The sequence below is a fragment of the Rhinolophus hipposideros genome, assembly GCF_964194185.1.
Source record: "Rhinolophus hipposideros genome assembly, chromosome: 20".
Classification (NCBI taxonomy): domain Eukaryota; kingdom Metazoa; phylum Chordata; class Mammalia; order Chiroptera; family Rhinolophidae; genus Rhinolophus; species Rhinolophus hipposideros.
The window spans coordinates 31,864,501-31,884,184 of NC_138066.1; the positions used below are offsets into that span (position 1 = coordinate 31,864,501).

Genomic DNA, 19,684 nt, shown 5'->3' on the forward strand with positions numbered 1-19,684 from the left:
AAGGGAAGAGGGCGGGGGAGGAGGCTAAGGCTGCAGGAAGGCCTGAGATGCAGGAAGCAGCTGGGAGTGGGGGGAGGCTTTGTGCCTGAGTTGTTCTCTGGGTCCTAGGGTCCACATTGTTCACCATTTTCTGGGATCTGTGGAGTGAAGCAGGGCATCTGGACCTGTCATGGTCTAGAGTGTAGACCTCACTTCCAGGCCCTGGCAGCTGAGGAGGGCAGCCCCAGGCCCCTGTGTACGTGGGGGTAGGGGGAGCAGCAAAACAACTTTCTGAGTTGCCAAGACAGAGAATGTGTAGGTCACTGCCGCCTTTGCCCTTCTTTCCTGTACACATTTGCACACAGTAGCCAGGATCCTTTAGATCAGAGACCCAAGCTACTGGAATTTTGGCCCCAGGCCTCCAGAATTCCTCCTCCAAAACTCCTTCTTCTGTTTGACTAGCAGGAGTGCCTACTCTGGCATGAAGACAACTTCTGTCCCCTCCCATCCAGCCTAGGTGCAGAGCATGCAGGTGGCAGGACACCCTCTTCAGACTTCCAAAGGGCAAAGGCCAGCTTGAGTGATGAGGACCTTCTCCTTTTTCCGGTCCGCTTCCTCCTCCACCACAAGGCCAGCAACACTGGGTCAAGGTTTCACATCTTAGAGGACAGGTGCAAAAGTTTCCCTGTGGGAAATTGTTAAAATGCAGATTCCTGGGCCTAGCCCCTGAGATTCTGCTTCACAAAGTTTGGGGAGGGCCCAGAGATCTGAATTTAAAAATTTTTTAAAGCGCAGAGCGATTTTGATGCTGATGGCCTTGAACCATACTAGGGAGCTCGAAAGACCTTCAAGGAAATGATCCTTTGCCCCTCCCCGCTAAGCTTCCTTTACATTTGGGGTGGAGAGGGGTCCCACTGAGACCACTGTGGCTGGATTGCCTCCTCCCAGCATTTAGTGGGGATGCCGTTATGTGGGCTGTGATAAACTGCAGTCAGAGGTTAGGAAGGAAGCATTGAAGAGGACTGGCCAGGGTCTGGGGTCAGCGGAAGGCTGTTGGCGAGGGACCGGGAGGGGATACATTCGGTGAAGGGGAAGGGGAGGGCTCTCACAAGCCGGCCCCGGAAATCCGATTCCTCTAGGACCCAGAGGTGCCAGTTCCCCAGCGGCGGCGGCGAGAAGGGCAGCCGCTCGGTCTCCGGCAGCGGTCGCTCGGGCAGAGCCAGAGAAAGACCGGAGCTCGGGGCGCGGGGGGGAGGGAGGGAGGGAGGGAGGCGCGGCGGCGGAACGGCCCGGGCCGGCCGAGCAGCCATGGGCGCCGGGGTGCCGGGCCCCCCGAGAGCCAAGGTCCCCGGCCGGGGTTGGGGGCGTCCGGGCTGCCAGCCCCACTGACACCGCCTCGGACGATGTGAACCGGCGCCTCCGCCTCTGCTTCGCGGGCAGGGCGCGCGGTCCAACCCGCCCCGCCGCCGCTTTTCTAATTTGGGTGGGGGCGACCGGACCAAGTCATTCGGGCTCTGGAAGAGGGGCTGGCTGTCTTTGGCAGCTTGACTGGGGGAGGCGACCCACACAGGGCGCTCGGAGATTTTTTTTCTTTTTCTTTTTTCTTTTTTTTTTAAGAGGGGTTAACTGTCTTTGGCTGCTTGGTTTTTTGCTAGGAGCCTATAAAAGGCCTTTCGGGGTTTCTTTTTTCGGGGGGAGGGGGCGGTGGTCCCGACTTGGCCAGCCGCCTGTTGGAGGGGGGGAGCGGGAAGCGGGGGTATGCGAACCCGGCTCCCCCCACCATGATGAAGACCGAGCCGCGGGGGCCCGGGGGTCCCCTCCGGAGCGCTTCCCCACACCGCAGCGCCTACGAGGCAGGCATCCAGGCACTGAAGCCGCCCGACGCGCCCGGGCCCGACGAGGCACCCAAGGCGGCCCACCACAAGAAATATGGCTCCAACGTCCACCGCATCAAAAGTATGTTTCTGCAGATGGGCACCACGGCGGGGCCGCCGGGCGAGGCGGGCGGCGGCGCGGGCCCTACTGAGGCCCCGCGGGCGCCCGAGCGCGGCGTGCGTCTGTCGCTGCCAAGGGCGAGTAGCCTGAACGAGAACGTGGACCACAGCGCCTTGCTCAAGCTGGGCACCAGCGTGTCCGAGCGCGTGAGCCGCTTCGACTCCAAGCCCGCGCCCTCCGCGCAGCCCGCGCCGCCGCCGCACCCGCCGTCCCGGCTGCAGGAGACGCGGAAGCTGTTCGAACGGAGCGTCCCGGCGGCCGCGGGCGGCGACAAGGAGGCGGCGACGCGGCGGCTGCTCAGGCAGGAGCGCGCGGGCCTGCAGGACCGGAAGCTGGACGTCGTGGTGCGCTTCAACGGCAGCACCGAGGCGCTGGACAAGCTGGACGCCGACGCCGTGTCGCCGACCGTCAGCCAGCTCAGCGCGGTCTTTGAGAAGGCGGATTCGAGGACCGGCCTTCACCGCGGGCCCGGGCTCCCCAGGGCCGCGGCCGCCGGGGCTCCCCAGGTCAACTCGAAGCTGGTCAGTAAGCGGTCCCGGGTGTTCCAGCCGCCGCCCCCACCGCCTGCCCCGTCGGGGGATGCCCCAGGGGAGAAAGAGCGCGGCCTCGGAGGGCAGCAGACCCCGCAGCACCGAGTGGCCCCCGCCCGGCCGCCCCCCAAACCCCGGGAGGTGCGCAAGATTAAGCCGGTGGAGGTGGAGGAGAGCGGGGAGTCAGAGGCCGAGGCGGCACCAGGGGAAGTGATCCAGGCGGAGGTGACAGTCCACGCAGCCCTGGAGAATGGCAGCACCTTGGCAACCACAGCCAGCCCCGCATTGGAGGAGCAGAAGGCCCAAGTGGCCCCCGAAGAGGAGGCGGCGACCGTGGCGGCGCGGGAGAGAGGGGTGGGCAATGGCCGGGCCCCGGACGTGGCTCCGGAGGAGGCTGATGAGTCCAAGAAGGAGGACTTTTCGGAGGCAGACTTGGTGGACGTGAGCGCCTACAGTGGGCTGGGGGAGGACTCTGGGGGCAGTGCCCTGGAGGAGGACGACGAAGACGACGAGGAGGACGGGGAGCCCCCCTACGAGCCCGAGTCGGGGTGCGTAGAGATTCCCGGGCTCTCGGAGGAAGAGGACCCGGCCCCGAGCCGGAAGATCCATTTCAGTACGGCACCCATCCAAGTAAGTGAGCCCCCCTCCCCGCCCCCGCGCCGCCCCTGCCACGTGCACGCTGTCGCCCCCGCCTCGCCAGCCTAGTTTGGCAGGCTGAGTCAGCCCCTGCCACCCAGCCCCCTTCGCAGAAGTTACCACCCTGAGGGGGACGTAGGGGAGTTCCAGCTGTTTGTCAGAGCGGGACGACTTTCAGTCCTGAGACGTGGGGGGCCTGCCCGGACCTGCCCTCAGGTTCCTCTGCCTGCTGCCCCGCCCAGAGCTCGGCCGCACCCGACCCACGGGTCCTGGGACACCTGCTTTCCTTTCCTTTCCCATACATTCTTCCTCCCGAGGTGTCAGAAGCGAGGGCTGGGGTGGTGGGAAGGGTGTGTGTGTGTGTGTGTGTGTGTGTGTGTGTGTGTCCCTTCAGGAGAGCGTCCCCACGTAGGTCCTTATCCCACTCTGGGCAGGAGGGGTCAGGGAAGCTCAGAAACATCCCCTGCTTTCCCCCTATATAAGAGCTGCACAGAGTGTGGGAGGGAGGAGCCAGGAACTTCCCAAAACGAAGGTGCAGGGGGCTGTAGCCCTTCCTTCATCCTGTCTGTAGCCCCCACCCCAACTTTGCAGAAGTGAAAGAGGGAAGCAGTTCTGTGAGGGTGAGCAGGGGCTGGGGGCATGTGACTGGGCATTGTGGGAAGGAAGGTGCTGGGACTCTTCCCTGTGCCAGGTGCAGGTGGGTTCCACATGGAGCAGGCACTTTGTGTGGCTCTTGAGAGTGTTAGGCCTTCAGCAGGGCTGGGAGGACACAGGGTGGGGCTGGGAAAACCTCTTCCCCACACCCCCCCACAGGGCCTGGCAGCAGCCTGCATGCCTTTGCTCTTGGCTGCTCAATAGGACAGAATTTCATGGCCTTGGCAGGCCCCAAATGTTCTTGCCACATTCTCTGGGTGCCCTGAAAGAGGGATAGGGGCTGCCCCCTTTGTGGATCTAAGTTTGCCCCCCTCCCGTCCTCGCCACTACTCTGGGTGATTAATTTGTGGATTGTGCCAGTGCCCTGAGATCCTCAGAACAGTGCTGGTGTGTGTGGTAGGGAAGGGATATGCCCTGGGGAGAGGAAAGAACCCCAGGCCACCCCCCCTTACACACACACACACACACACACACACACTTCCTTCCACCCTCCACTCTTGGCTAGTACATTCAGCCTAGATGGCCTTTTTCACCACTCCAGACTCAGTGGTGCCCAGCGCCAGGTCCACTGCAGGGGGTGCCAGGCTCCTGGACTTTCCTTGGCCTGGACCCTGCCTTTACCCTTCCCTAGCCAATTCATCTGTTTGCAGGCAGTTTCCATAACTACTCCTGGTCACTGAAGCTGCCCAGTCTTCCTCTCACCCACCCCTGAGTATCTTAACCTCTGGCCCTCGCCCACCTCCCACCCAGCAAGAGGCCTGCAAGGTGCTACTCCTGCCAGGCCAGCCCCTTTCCCAGCTACAACCTTACAAGTCCTTACCCAACCCTTCTCCCCTCCTGAAGCAATGAGATCCTGAAGGGAACTGAGGATTATGGTGTTTCTTGGGGTGCTGAGGAAGAGGACGGGACCACTGAGGGAGTCAGGACCCCTACCCACACCACCACCAGTTTTTTGAACCACCTGATCCCCTCAGTGGTGGAGTTTGGTCATTTATTCCTGAGTCTTTGACTGTCTATATTTGACACCTTACCCTGATTTTTAGGTAAAAAATAGCGCATGATTTGGAGCAGTGCTCCCTGACTCCCTGGTGACTGTCGCTTGCTTGAGTGTGGGAGCCAGTGGCCTGTGGTGCCACCTTGTTGTGTCTGACTTTTGCCCTTGCTAGGGATTTCCTCTTCCCTGCCCTGGATAGTAGGTCCCCATCTTTTCCCTCTCCCTGCCCCCACCCTGCATTGACACTACCGTGTTTCCCCGAAAATAAGACCGGGTCTTATATTAATTTTTGCTCCAAAAGACGCATCAGGGCTTATGTTCAGGGGATGTCATCCTGAAAAATTATGCTACGGCTTATTTTCCAGTTAGGTCTTATTTTCACGGAAACACGGTAAGTCCATGGCCTTGCGTCCCCCTGATGACCCAATTGTTGCCTTTTTGGAGGTTTCTACTAAGGATAGAGAACCCAATTCCAGATTGTCGCCTGGGGTAGGGGGACTGGTCCCTCTGACAGGCTGGGCACATAGTGATGGGCAATGCGAAGGGTCCTCTGGGACCTCTGAGCCTGAGGCCTGGGTGTCCTGCAGGGGGCAGGATTTAATAGGCCAGGCCGAGAAGAGAGGGGAGGGCAAAACCCAGGGCAGTCTGTGAGGGTGTTTTGGAGGTCAGTGTGTGTGTGTGTGTGTGTGTGTGTGTGTGTGTACACGCATGCGCACACGTGGATGGGGGAGGGGTTTGGTGACTCAGGCCACCACAAAGACTGAGGGATGAAGGAACCCTATCTTCTGGAGGATCAGGGGACTCAGATGCAGAAAGTGGGCCAAAGCCAATTTGTCAGGTCCGGGCTCACGCCAGCTCCTGACCGAGGGCCTGGGGTATGTGTACAATGGGGATAAAGTCACAGGTGACCCGCCCGCCAGAGCCCAGCTGGGCGCAGTCTCATCCTGGCCTGACACTGGCTAACACAGGGCAGTGGACCTGATATCTTGCACCATGTGCAGACTGGGCGACCCATCCCTCCAGGGGGCGTGGAGGCTGCTGGCCAGATGTCAGGAGAGCAGTCCAACCGCTGCACAATTGACAATGAGCTTTAAGAGCTTGAGCTTTCTCTGATACTGTGAAACTGAGGGTAATGAGTTAAGTGGTCACATAGCCCCGCTCCCCACAGCCGTGCTTCTAATCCTATGAACCTCACCCTGGAGTAAGCCTGGGGGGCCAAGGCGGGGGGAGGAACAGAGACGCCCAAACAAAGCCTGGGACACCAGAGTGCTGCTTTGCTTGCTAGGTGCCCATGGGGCCCGCTCCTGGAGGAGAGGGGCCCCTGGCAGGGGCTGCAGGAGGGGCCCCACTCCAGCTCCTCAGGCCTCAGGCCCAGCCATCTGACAGAGCTGCTCCCACCTTTCCTCGCCCCCACTTGGCTCCAAGTGATGCCAACCTATCGCTGCAGGCATTGAAGCAGGAACGCGTCATGGTACCCCAAATGGTGCTAATTAACCTCCCACTGGGGGGGCACCTCTGCCTGGGCCCCGAGTTAGGCACTCCCACAGTCCCTGCCCTATCTTCTCTGTTCTTTGGAGGAGGATTGGGCTGGAGAATCCCCCTTTTTGCTGAAAGGCGCAGGAAGAGGGAGACAGCGGAGGGGAATGGGACAAGGCAAGACTGGCCTTGGGGCCCCCACAGAGGCTGAGTTGGCTGTGGACAGTGTCAGAGAGACTGTCAGGTCCCCACATCCTCCTCCCACCAGGGCCCAGGGCACTGAAGGTAGGGGCCAACCTCAGAGAGCTGCGGTGCTAGAAGGAGACTGAGGCCTGGCTGGGCAGGCAAGGCCACAGAGGTCTGGTGTTCTCCCCTGCTCCTGCCACGTGAGGGGCACCTCAGGTGGAGGGCCTGCCCTTCCTGCATGGGGGTGGAGGTGGTACTTCCTGCCTCTCTCCTCCACCCTGGCGGTAACTTCAAGTTTAGGTCAGTGTGCCCCTCTGCCTCTCCATCCCTGTCTCTCCTGCTCCCCTCCCCCTCTCTGTGTCTCACACCGATCCCTCCTCTCTCCCCATCTGGCATCCTCCAGCATCTCCCCCGCCCTTCTCCTCTCCTCCTGCTCAGCCTGTGCCTTTCGCTGTCCTGCTGTCCGGGTCTGGGTCTACCCTTGCCTCTGTCTGGCTCTCTGGGTCCTCATCTTTCATGAAAGTTTCTCTGTCCGTCTCTCGGTCTCTCTCTGACCTGGGTTCCTGAATCGGACAATTTCTCCAGTGTGGCCCTTCCTTTCCTTCTCCAGCAGGCCATGCGTGTGCCATCAGGGCTGCAGGAGAGAGTAACGGTGTGGATGGGGCAAAGCTGTTGCGGCCCTTTCTGTCTTGCCCCACGGTCAAGGGCCTTCACTCTGAGCTGGGATCGTTGCAGGCCTTGAGGGAGGCCCTATCTCCACCTCTCAGGGGGTCGGAGGAGGCCTGTGGTCGGTCGGGAGCATCGCTGGGGGCACACCCTGCCCTCTCGGCCTGCTCCCCCCAGTTCTGCCAGGCCCTCTGACAAGGGCTCCTTCCCCCAGGTGTTCAGCACGTACTCCAACGAGGACTACGACCGTCGCAACGAGGATGTGGATCCAATGGCGGCCTCCGCTGAGTACGAGCTGGAGAAGCGGGTGGAGAGGTTGGAGCTGTTTCCTGTGGAGCTGGAGAAGGGTGAGAGGCCAGGGCCAGGCCGCGTAGGTCTCCTCTCTGGTGCCAGCTTCAGCCCCGGGCCCGTCAGCAGCCCACAGCCACAGGGACTCCCGTCCAGCCCCAGGCTCCCACCGCCATTCCGGTGTGCTCCTTCAGTTGCCAGGTTCCCGCAAGCACCGCAGGCTGCATCCTGGGCTGTATGTTGGCCCTCCGATGATGGGAAATGGATGGGCATGGGAGACCCTGATGGAACAGTCGCATCTAACTACCTCCTGATGTCCTGTAACGGGTGCTAGGGAGGGACGGGAGGGGCCGCCATAACAGTCTTTTACGGGAGACCGGACTAGATTTGGGGGTGAGGGGTTCCCCAAGGAAGTGATGCCCGAGTTGAGGTCTGAAGAGGAGTTCTGGGGAGGGAAAGCGAGAAGACAGGCTTGACTGGATGTGGACAGTGCAAGGGAGAAGGGTATGTAAGCAAGCCCTGCGAGACTCCATGAAGGACACTGTCTTTTTTCTAAGAGGAGCTGGAAGCCATCACAAGGTGTGGGAAAGGTATTCTAGAAAGATCACACCAGGCTGTGATGTGGGGAGAGAGACCCCTGTGGTATGACAAGAGGATGGCCATGTGGGAAGTGGGTGGACTTGCGAGATCCTGGGAGGTGCAGTTGACAAGGTCTGGGGTTACCTGCCTTGGGCAAAGGCTCGGAGGGGGGGAGGAATCCCTCGAGGGGCTGGCGGACAGGAAGAGCCTGTTTGTGGGGGAAGATGAGTTTGGGTGTCAGAGGCCCATGGGACCGGCAGGGACAGCTCTGGAGAGTGCAGTGGACCTTGGGTTGAGAAGAGCAGGAGGTGTTTGGTCACTGAGGCTGTGAATATGGATGAGAATGCTCAGAGAAGGAAGAGACTGAGCCCATTGCTGCCCCCCCACCCGCCCCCCATCCCTGCACACACCCTCATCTGCATGCACACATCTCGGGCCCAGCCGTGCAAGGCCACCCTCAGCAGGGCCTCCTGCCTGTCAGTTCTTTGGGCAAAGGGCAGGGAGTGACCCACGAGCCTCCTAACTGTCTCAGCAAAGAGGAGGTGGACAGAACTTGGTTCCTTGCCCAGTTGTGGGACACCCCAAGCATGGGGACTGTTCCTGAAGTGAGGACTGGGGAGAGGGTGGGTCTCGCTCTGTCCCTTGCACGCCCCAGGCCAGGGCTCCTTGCCCCCACCCCCCTTCACCACCGCCACGCCTGCCACCCGCCTCTTACCAGCCTCTGTTCCACAGACTCCGAGGGCCTGGGCATCAGCATCATCGGCATGGGGGCCGGGGCGGACATGGGCCTAGAGAAGCTGGGCATCTTCGTCAAGACTGTGACTGAGGGCGGCGCAGCCCATCGGGATGGCAGGTACCACCGCCCCCTTCCCCACCAGCTGTCATCGCTGGGGTGGGCCACCACCTGTGGGGCGTGTTCACGACCTGTCCACATCCGGTGTTCGGGGAGCACTCCTGTGCGGGTGCTGGCCAGGCCTGAGGTGACAGCAGTGAACAAGACAGATGGAACCTCCAGCCTCACGGTGCTTGCATTCTAGGCAGGCCGAGGGCAGGGGCTGGTTTGGGGTATGTCCTGGGGCTGTGGCAGGGAGAGCATGGGTGTGGAATTCTGTGTGCCTGGTGGAGTACAGCTGAGCACTCTTTTCTTCATTCAGCAAATATGTAGTCCCCGATTCCGTCACAGGGCTGGTGCCAGGTCCTGGGCAGTCAGTGCTGGGGCCTTGCCCTTGGGAAGCATGTGGTGTGCTAGGGCAGACAGACATTCCAATGGACACACAGAAAATGATGAAATGGAGGAAAAGTATAGAGTGCCGTGAAGGCATAAAAAGGTATCAGGGACGTCCTCCTGGATGAAGTGATCTTGGAGCTGAGCCCTAAAGCATAACTAGAAGTTCGCTAGGCCAAAGGATTTTTATATACAGGGGGCTCCAGGCAGGGGACCAATAATGGGCAGGTGTGGCTGGAGCCTAGCGAGCAAAGGAGATCCAGGTGTGTGGTGTGGCTGGAAAGAGGTTGGGGTGTGCCTCGAGTGGAAGCTGTTGCTTGTGTGTGTGTTTGGCACACGCCTGGCATGCGCCTGTGTTTGGCAGCTGAGGCTAGAGGAGGTATGTGTAGGTCAAAAGGTTCTGGGAGGGCCTCCTGTGCTCCTGGGCAGCCCATGGCGCTTCTGGGGGCTGCTTCATTGTATGTGTATTGCAGGGGAGAAGTGGGACGGGCTTTAGGGCGCCTCAGGGTTGTAAGTGGGAGGTTGACATCAGGGATCCTTGTGGTGGTACCTCCAAACCCAGACTCCTGTCATGTGCCAGAGGTGAGTGGGTGTCCCCGTGAGAGCTGGGTGACTTTGGGGTCATGTTGCTAGAGGTGGGGTTGCCTCATTCAGGGGGCATCTGCCTGCTACAGCCTAGGTGGCATGGTGGGGCAAAGGAAGATGACAGTCCCTGGTCTGTCACTTAAACCTCCCTCATTTGGACTTTGCAGAGCCTTTCCCATAGTCCCATGGTGGTGATTTGGGGAGTGTGTTTGCACGTGGAGAGTGTCCACGAGCTGGTGCCCACATGTGGGGCCTGTGGGGGTCAGCTGCTTACAAAAGACCCTTTCCACATGGGAGTCCTGAGAGAAGGCGTGGAGCTCCCAGGGAGGTAGGAGTGGAGGAAGGAGGTGACCAAAGGTCCCCCAACTACTTCACCCCCCTCGGCAGGCAAGGCTGGACCACCCCCATCTCTCTCTCTGGTGGAGAACAAGGGTGTCCAGTGCCACAGCTAGGGTGCATTGGGCGCTGTGCACCTGTATCGGGGTGAAGGGAACTTGTGGGACAGTGTGAACACGAGAGAGGGTGTTATGTGGTTCTCAGGCATTGGGAGAAAATCTTCAGACTCAGGTCTGTGCAGATGTATACAGGTAAGATGGCTGTGGGCCCGTGCCCAGCTACATGGCGGTGACGAGCTCTGTGGATGTCACACTGCTATGTGTGCTTTGCTTGCCCAGGTCTCACTGCCCACAGGTGGGTCTGGCTGATATCTGATCCTCATGCCTCCTGCATTTTATGTAGGGAGACAAAGGACCAGGTCCCTGTGGGGACTGAGCCTCGAGGTTCTGATAGGAAGGGGGCCACCTCTACCCCAGCTCCACAGTTCCCCTCATGAATCCCCTAACCAGTGTCACCTCCCCTAGGATCCAGGTGAACGATCTCCTGGTGGAGGTGGATGGAACCAGTCTGGTGGGAGTGACCCAGAGCTTTGCAGCCTCCGTGCTCCGGAACACGAAGGGCCGAGTGCGGTGAGGGCCAGGAGGGTAGGACTGGTGGCAAGTGGGAGCAGGCGGGAGGCTCGGCCCCCATCCAGACATTGCCCAGTGCCCACACGCAGTTAAGGTTCTGGGCGGCCCAATTTATCAAGATGTCCCACTGCCTCTCTGCCCACAGGAGTTGCTGTGCCAATATCCTTTGCCCCAGGCCTGCCTTCCCATCCTACGCCCCTGACCACTGCTGGTCACCAGCACTCGGGCTGCAAGGCCCACTGTCCACAGCACCTCCCAACTGGCCTCTGGGGTTCATTCTCCTTCCCCCTGCCTGTCCTGACTCATTCATTGAGGGCATTTCATCCCTTCCTCCTCACGTACCCTGTGTAATCCTGGGAGCACTCTCTTCCCTGGGCCTGTCATTAAGGGGGTTGTGTTAGAAGCTCCCTGTGTCTCTCTCTGGCGTAGCATTCAGGGACCACTCCCTGCCCCCTCCAAGAGGGGCACTGCCCCCAGGAAAGGGTGGTGGAGAGAAACAGGATGTGGGTGGCCACGGAGAGGAGGGGCTGGTGCCTGGAAGTTCCACTATTTCCTCTCCATCCTAATCTCCAGTCACCATCATCCCGCCCCTTCCTGAAGCTCAGGACCTTGGAGCTCACACGAGACACCCCTCCACAGCCCCGGCCTTGCCGGGATGGGTCAGCTTTGCCATCCCCTGCCTCATTTTCTCCCACGTGGTGGGGTCAGAGCCTCTACACTGGCAGCTCCAGAACTCACGTCTCTAACCCTAACCCTAACATCACCCCCTCCTCCAAAACTGGCCAGGAGGGCTAGTGGGCCTCTGCCTCTCCTGGGAAGGAAACCCAATAAGGGCCCCCAGCTCCCCCATTCATTATTAACATTCTGCAGCCTCCGGACTCAGCCCTCTCATTTCACCTCCCCTGGGAGGGCCTGGGTGTGGAGGGAGGAGCACCAGCTGGGAGGATGGTGGCATTACCCAGCTGAGGACAGAAGCAAAAGGGATGACACTGGTGCCCCTACAGGTTTATGATTGGCCGGGAGCGACCAGGTGAGCAGAGCGAGGTGGCCCAGCTAATTCAGCAGACCCTGGAACAGGAGCGATGGCAGCGGGAGATGATGGAACAGAGATATGCTCAGTACGGGGAGGATGACGAGGAGGTAGGGACACCTGGCCTGGCTGCCAGCATCATCGCCCCCTGGTGGCTGGATGGAGCTTTACATCCATCCACTGTCTGCAGCTTTCCCAGGCCTTGTAAAGAAGCCCAGGGCACCTTTCCCAGTCCTAGGGGAGCTCCCAGTCTGAGGGAGGCGATGCAGACCCTTCTCTCCAGGAACCTTGAGTCTGATGGAGGAGTCACATTCTGTGTTCAGAGAGGCTTCCTAGTCCTACAAGGAAAACACAGTTTCTCAAAGAGCCCCCACTCCAAGGGGAAGGCATAGCCCCTAAACTCAGGGGACATAATCTGAGGAAGGAGACAGCTCCGGACCTCAGGGGCCCCACAGTGTGTGTGTGTGGGTGGGGGGGTGGGGAAGCACAGGCTGTTTCTTCAGGGGTCTCAGTCTCATAGGGGAACTAGCCATGCCTTCAGGGGAAGACAGAAACCATGAGTCTGGTATGGCCCCCCGTCTGATGGGGAGGCATGAACCACAGCCCTGCATAGCTCGCTCCCAGTCTGACACGAGCAGACTGCTGCCAGTCTAAGCCCTGGCCAGCAGGCCTGAGGGAGGCTGGGATGGGTACAGAGCACAGCCTCCTGTCTCCTTCGCAGACAGGCGAGTATGCGACCGATGAGGATGAGGAGCTGAGCCCCACGTTTCCGGGTAGCGAGATGGCCATCGAGGTGTTCGAGCTGGCAGAGAATGAGGATGCGTTGTCCCCTGTGGACATGGAGCCCGAGAAGCTGGTGCACAAGTTCAAGGAGGTGGGAGTCTCTGGGGTGGCAGAGGGCAAAGGCAGGCCAGCATCCTGCCCTGTAGCGCTGCCTGCCCCAGCCGGAACTGAGCCCCTGCCTCTCTTCCTCACAGCTCCAGATCAAGCATGCTGTGACTGAGGCAGAGATCCAGCAGCTGAAAAGAAAGGTGAGGGGGTGTATGGGGGGGAGGACGGGGTCTGAGGGCTGGGGGGACACTCCCCCACTCTCAAACCTGCACATGCTGACACTTTTCCACCACCTACCACCCATAGGCACATACAAAACAAGCTACTCTGAGGGCAGTCTTAGGAGCTCAATCTCTGGACCCATCTGCTCCACCATTCAGTTGCTATTCTGTGCCTCAGTCTCCTCACCTAAAAAATGGGGTAATAACAGTGCCAACACCATAGGATGGTTGTAAAGATTAAGTGAGGTAATACATGGAGAGTTCTTAGCACGGGCCCTGACACATCACAGGTGTGCAATCCCAGGTTGAGTTATTAGCTGTTATACTGGAGCTACTCTACTGAAGACTCTAGATGTCTTCACTTTCATATTGTTGCACATGTGTCCTCTACATGCAAGCCCAGCAATAAATGCAAACTGTGCAGAGATACACACACAGGCACACACCAGCTTGGGCCTCAGCCACACACCCAGACACCCACTCCACACAGAACACGGAGACGCTGGGCCCATGCATCGCATGACATCACACGCTCTGCATCACCCTGCAGTGTCGACCCCCCTCGGATCGCTCTGTTGTGAGATGCACGGACAGGCCATCACGCAGGAAGAGGGTCGTAGGACATGTGCCTCCTCACAGTGCTGCTGACACAACCATGACATACGTAGTCACGTATGTCTGCCAGGCACAGACACCCAGACCAGCACATCGGGGGCCAACACTCGCGGGCATGGAGATGCACAGATTTCACATTAAAAGTCTGTATTGGGCCCCTGCTGGGCCTGGACATGAGGAGCCCCACCTTTTGTGGGGCTTCCAGTATGGTGGGGAAAGGCAGGTGCACACAGGGGCCATGCAAACACGGTACACTCAGGTACATGCGTGTGCGCACGCCCACATGTGGGTTTACACCCAGCATGCATGCAGAGAGGAGATTGTGAAGCTGAGCCTCGGGAAGGCAGAATTTAGATGACTGAGGCAGAGGAAAGGTATTGCTGGCAGGGAGACAAGCTCGAGCTTGGAGGCTGGCTTTGGAAGAAGGCCCGTGTGCTGTGGCAGCTGTTCCTGGGGGGGAGAATGTGAGCAGGGCTGGACTGCTGGGGGGCTGTAGCTGCAGTGTCCTGACTCTCCCCTAAGGACTCTAGCCTTGGACCTGTGGCCACGTGGGGCCATTAGGGGGAAGGTCACACTGCCTATGAAGTGGACGGGCACAAGGGTGGGTGGGCAGGACCTAGAGGCCAGCTAACTTAGAGGCCCAGGGGGTATCGTGGCAGGGCCGGGCCAGGGCTGCCCAGAGTATGGCAGAGGGCATGGAAGGGAAGAGCAGGGTGGAGCTGCATTTCTGAGGTCCTGATGACAAGCCATGCTCCTGGGTGGATGCAGAGCATGAAGGGAAGGGGCAAGTGAAAGGTCCTTCGTGCTTTCAATCTATAAACATATAGCTCAGGTGCCTTCTAGGTGACGCACTCTTCCAGTCTCTGCAGTGGGCCGTTCCACACTGACACAGGGCTCTGTGGGCGAGGATAGGGTTACTGGGCTCCTAGAGCAGCAGGACATGATCCGGGTTGTGGGGTGGGGGTGCTGTGCTGTTGGAGGGACTCACAGGAGACTTCTCTGGGAAAGGGACATTCTGAGCAGAGAGCCACAGGGTGAACTAGTGGGAAATGATGAGGCAAGGGGTGGGAAGATGGGAGCATTCCGGGCAGAGGGAACAGCACAGGCAAATGCCCTGTGCCAGGAGGGCACCTGGCAAGTCTGAGCATCTGCAGGAAGGCCTGTGTAGGTGGGGCACAGAGAACAAGCGGTAGGTGGGGCACAAAGAACAACCTTGCAGCCAACAAGGTTGAAGGGGCGGGCAGGGGCTGATCGCTGGGGGGGGGGGCAGTGAGGCGATGGTAGCTTTGAACAGAGGTAGGCTAGACAAGAAAGGAGGGAGAGGTTTGTGTGGGTGGGGGTCGGGTTTGGGGCATGGTGCCTGTGAGAAGGTGGGAGCAAGGCTGGGCTAGAGCTTGGTACTCGGGGCTTTGAGTGCACAGAGGAGGTGTGGGAAGTGAGTAGAGAGAACAGAACTGAGCTATTGGGGCTTGGAGGTCTGCACTGGGGTGGTCTGGGAGCTAGGAGAAGAGCCAGGAATGTTCAGGAAGCCACAGAAGCAGGGACTGGTCAGTAAAGCCAGAGCTGCAGAAAGGGAACAGAGGGCAGTGGTGGCCCTCACCTGCCCGGCTCTTTAACCTCTGTCATCTCACTGTAGCCCTTGTTAGTTGGGCAAAGCAGGAATCACTCCCATTTTACAGGTCAGAGGATTGAGGCTTAAGGTGGAAGTTGCCTTGCCTCGCGTCACAGAGCTAGTCAGTAAATAACTAACCCAGGCCTCCTGCCTTCTAGGAATGTGGTACAGTGTCAGGGACTCTGGCCCCCGGGGAGCTTTGAGGCTGAGATCCCTCTCCAGTTTCAGGTCTCAGGCTCAGCCAAGGAGTTAGTAGTGGGGGTGAGGGGCAGTGGGCCCGTTATCTGCAGGAATCATTCAGAGACTGCTCCCAGTACAGGATGGGGGTGTTCCTGGGCTCCCTCTGGCCCCCACCAACCCAGGGTTGCTCCTTCCTCTCTCAGCTGCAGAGCTTGGAGCAGGAGAAGGGGCGATGGCGGGTGGAGAAGGCCCAGCTGGAGCAGAGTGTGGAGGAGAACAAGGAGCGCATGGAGAAGCTGGAAGGCTACTGGGGTGAGGCCCAGAGCCTGTGCCAGGCTGTGGACGAGCACTTACGGGAGACCCAGGCCCAGTACCAGGCACTGGAGCGCAAGTACAGCAAGGCCAAGCGCCTCATCAAGGACTACCAGCAGAAGTATGTAGCCAGAGGGCTGGGGGCTGGGGGTCCTGGGCCCAGGGAGGATTGAGAGGCCTTTTGTGGTAGTCCCTCTCCACCCCCAGCTGAGTAGGGAGGTGAGGAACATAGAAGCTGGAGGCCCCATGGTATTTGGGGCACCTGGGCACCAGAGCCAGCACAGCCAGACCCCCGAGGCTTTGGGAGTACCTGAGCCCCCCTGACCTGAGAACAAGGAGAGGGCAGAGCTGCCCAGGGGGAGCTGAGGACAAGGCTGAGGACCCTGGCACTCCCTGGATGGGAGCCAGGCCACACACCAGTACCCACTCACTGTCTTTCCCCTGCTGATCCCAGGGAGATTGAGTTCCTGAAAAAGGAGACTGCACAGCGCCGGGTTCTAGAGGAGTCGGAGCTGGCTAGGAAGGAGGAGATGGACAAGCTCTTGGACAAGGTAGGCCCAGGGGTGCCCTGGGGGTAGGACCCAATAGGAGTAGCAGGTAAGCCCCCATCTAGCACCTACTCTGTGGATCCTGGTGGGAGAGAGGGGGGGTCATGCTGCTGGCTGAGAGCTCAGGGTCATATTCCCACCAGTGGGACAGAAGGATCAGGGCCCATGCCCCTTACCCAGGCCTCACCCCCTCTCCCTTTTGTTTTCCAGATCTCAGAACTGGAAGGAAACCTGCAAACACTGAGGAATTCCAATTCTACTTAACAGGAATCATTCCTTGACCAGACAATAATTAATCCCCTCCCATTGTCCTCTCTCCCCTGTCCTCCACCCCACCCCCTACCAGCCTGGGGACAGGTGCCCCACTCCCCCACCCCTCCGCCCCACTTTTCCCAGCTTCAGGGACTAGAGGGCCCATATCACAGGCCCCCTTATGGTGGCTTGGGCAGACAGAGGTGGCTGGAAAGATGGCCTCCGTTTTGCACCATGGGGCTGAGGCACAGAGGCCGAGGGATGGCAAGGGCTGGCTTGGGTGATGGATGGACACAAGGACCTGCGACCAAACTGCCAGATTTTACACCCTCCAGCCTTTGTCTCTGGACTGGAATGGGGCTGGGGGCTCTCCCAACATCTCACCACCTGGAGGCTGCTCCCTGCCCACCTGGCTCCTGGGTGACCCCGGGGCCTCTTAACTTGAGATTCTACCTTCTTGGCCCTTCTCCCTCCCTCATCTTGTGCTGTCTCTGTTGCATTCTGACCCTCCTTCTGGGAGGAGTTGCCTCCACACCTCCTCTCATCGCTGTTCCCCCTCCCTGGAGGGAGAGAGTCCACCCTAGAACCTGGAAACTGGGTCTGGCCCTGCACTGATTTCTCATGTATCCTTCGGGAAAAGGGGAGTGAGAGTAGGAAAAGGGGGGCAGCAGCCCTCAATTTCTCCTTGTGCCTCCCCCCGACCCCGCCTTTCCCTGGTGCCAAATAGCCATAACCTCTCCCAGGAACTGTTCTGTGGCCTCTTGGGGTCCAGTTTCCTGGCTAAGCCTGGGAATGCTGGGGAGGAGAGGATGTCAGCTTAGCGGGCCTGGCTGCAGAGACCCTGGACTTAGGCAAGGGGAACATTTCTGAGAGCCAGGCCCTGCCCTGCCCTGGGCCACACCTGGAAGCCTTGTACTAACACCACAGATTCAGCTTCACCTCACCCACACCCACACTGTTTTCCAATGTTTTGACTGGAGGGCAAAATTTTACTATTCATGTTTCTGGAGACCAGGGCTGCCCTGCTGACAGCCTGCTTTCTAAGTGAAGTCGACTCCATTTCCCCACTTTAACCCCAAATTGGGGCTTTGACCAAGGGAGGTGAGACCCGACCCCCCACACACACCCCCCCACCTTCAGGTCCCCTCCCCTTTCAGACTCCATTTCTCATTTTGCCCTTTCCTCTTACCCCTCCCTAACCTGGGTTTTTGTTCGTTTTTTTAAACACACAACCCCGGTCCCATCTGTTTTGGCTTCTCCTCGTCCCCTGTAAATAGACCATGCCATCAATCAGTATTTCTCCACCCTCCTCCTGTCCCCAGACATGTCCCTACCCTGTTGAAAGAGCTGGCTATTTCAGCGCCCCAGCCCAGACACTTCACCTCCTCCACCCCGGCAGATGGAGGGGGTGGGGCCAGGTGGGCGGGGCTGCGGGGCGCTTCCGGTTTGTCGGGCCAGTGGCTGCCCCAGCCCCGCCCTCCGCAGGACTGCGTCTCTGTATATAATATATATATGTATGTATTGTTCCCGGTTTTGTACGGACCATGCCCTCTGTCAGGTCGTCCCCATAAAAGCAGCCCCCAGAGCCTCGCTGCCTGGTTTCTTGATTCGCAGGAGAGGGTTGGGGGAGGGACAGGGATGCCAGTCTGTGCCCAGTGATCTGGGATTAGCGCTGCTCTGTTCCTGAGGATCTTTATAAGAAATCCTCTCCCATTGCCCCCATCAGCACCCATGCTTTCTTCATTCTAACTGGGCTTTCTAGATAGTTCCTTAGGTGTATTGCAGTCCTCTTTTTACAAGGCCTCTGAGGGAATTCGAGGATGGGCTAGATATGGTAAGGTGAATCCCAAGTCCCTCCCCAGAGAAATCCTCTAACCTGATGGGCACATCCAGCCCTGCTCTCACAAGGCATCCTGTAGGAGGTACATGAAGGATCTCAGGTTTCCCTGAGGTGGCAGTTGGGGTGGGAGATGACACGTCAGAGCAGTTTTGTTCCCAGGGTCCTGGAGAATCCCTCTGGGGGCCACCAGAGAGGCCTTAAATAGTTCTGGCCTCCTGCTCTGTGCCAACAGGTCTGGTTGCTAACTCACTGGCTCTAATACAAATGGGTCTGGGAATCTAGATGCCAGGGTTCCAAGTATAAGCCTTGGTAAAGTCCCAGAGAGGTGGAAGCAGAGGGGCGTGCGGGCCAAGGCTTGTGGCCATTTCCAGCACCAGCGTCTCCTTGCTCGGAGTGCTGGTGTGTATGTGTGAGAACTGAGGCACAAGCCACTTGTGTTCAGTAGCCTGGCACCCAAGGAGATTCTCATATTCTCCTTTGCCCTAAGGAATGGAAGCTCCAACGTCAGGGACTTCAAGGTTACCTTGGTGGGTCCCTGACAACACCTGAGGTGAGTGGCCTCATCTCCAGTGGCAGCCACTCCCGTGTGGATGGCTCCTTCACATAAGTCTCACATCAAGCCAAATTCTGGCTTCCCGTAGCTTACTCTTAAACACCCTAGTCCTACATCTCAGGGCCATATAGGACCCGTCCAAGTCCTGCTACCCACCCGAGGGTCAACCTGGAAACCTGGGGATGGTGACCGTGCTTCTCAAGGTGTCTTCTCCAAGTGGGTCTTCCTTGGAACGCTTCTGGGAAGACATATCCGGGTGGCTGAATCCCAAGATCAGAGACCACCAATCCACAAGGTCACACAGCTCATGGCTCCAGAGTTAAAGGTCACTGAGGCCTGCTTGGGAAACCTAGCCAAGTCCCAAGAAGTGAAGTGGCTGGGCCTCCCTGAGTAGGGAGGCCGATGTGGGGGTTGTGACAGATTCTGCTGGTCTGACTGGCTCAGCATCCAGGGTAGTGTCCTGCTGCCCCCTGTCCTGTGTATTAGGGGAGGGGTCTGCACATTGTATGTTCCTAAAGGTGGGCCAAGTAGCCCCCCACACACATCTAAGCTTAAGTGTGGTGTGAGGCAAGGGTATTGTGTGTGGCTTTGCTGGGAGTTTCTCAGACCTGAGATGTGACTCCCCCATGAGATATATCCACGTTTGAGGCTGTGTCCAGTGGCTATGGGAAGGCCTCTATGAGGCTTGTTACCTCAACCAGCGCTGTCACCTGCCTAGTTCTTAGGAGCTTGGGCAGATTTGCCACAACCCCAACGCTTGTCATAAGGGAGGGAAATCAGATGAGGGTTTTCTCAATTCCCAGAAGGTTAGGCATCACTAGGAACAGGGGGTCCTCCCAAGTCCTGTGGCCTAGCAGACACCCTCACAGAGAACTTGCCTCCCACCAGCACTGACATTCCATACCCATCATTTCCTTACTCCCTACAGGGAC

The 19,684-nt window shown here is 59.0% G+C and overlaps 1 protein-coding gene across 1 annotated transcript; it reads left to right on the plus strand.

Moving 5' to 3' along the window:
- Window positions 1–1,501: 1,501 nt before the first annotated feature.
- On the plus strand, window positions 1,502–17,944 carry PPP1R9B (protein phosphatase 1 regulatory subunit 9B). The gene is made up of 10 exons (XM_081028139.1): window positions 1,502–3,134; window positions 7,331–7,463; window positions 8,716–8,836; window positions 10,654–10,758; window positions 11,763–11,898; window positions 12,510–12,662; window positions 12,766–12,819; window positions 15,451–15,680; window positions 16,014–16,110; window positions 16,318–17,944. Exons 1-10 carry the CDS (start codon window positions 1,761–1,763, stop codon window positions 16,369–16,371), a joined length of 2,457 nt encoding a protein of 818 aa, XP_080884265.1. The 5' UTR covers window positions 1,502–1,760; the 3' UTR covers window positions 16,372–17,944.
- The last annotated feature ends 1,740 nt before the right edge of the window (window positions 17,945–19,684 follow it).

What these genes read in the sequence shown, in the direction of transcription:
- PPP1R9B (XM_081028139.1), top strand. Translation starts at nt 1,761, where the DNA reads ATGATGAAGACCGAGCCGCGGGGGCCCGGGGGTCCCCTCCGGAGCGCT. An exon ending in GCAGCCCATCGGGATGGCAG is followed by an intron (nt 8,837 to 10,653) that starts GTACCACCGCCC and finishes CACCTCCCCTAG; the next exon opens with GATCCAGGTGAACGATCTCC. An exon ending in TCCAGCAGCTGAAAAGAAAG is followed by an intron (nt 12,820 to 15,450) that starts GTGAGGGGGTGT and finishes TTCCTCTCTCAG; the next exon opens with CTGCAGAGCTTGGAGCAGGA.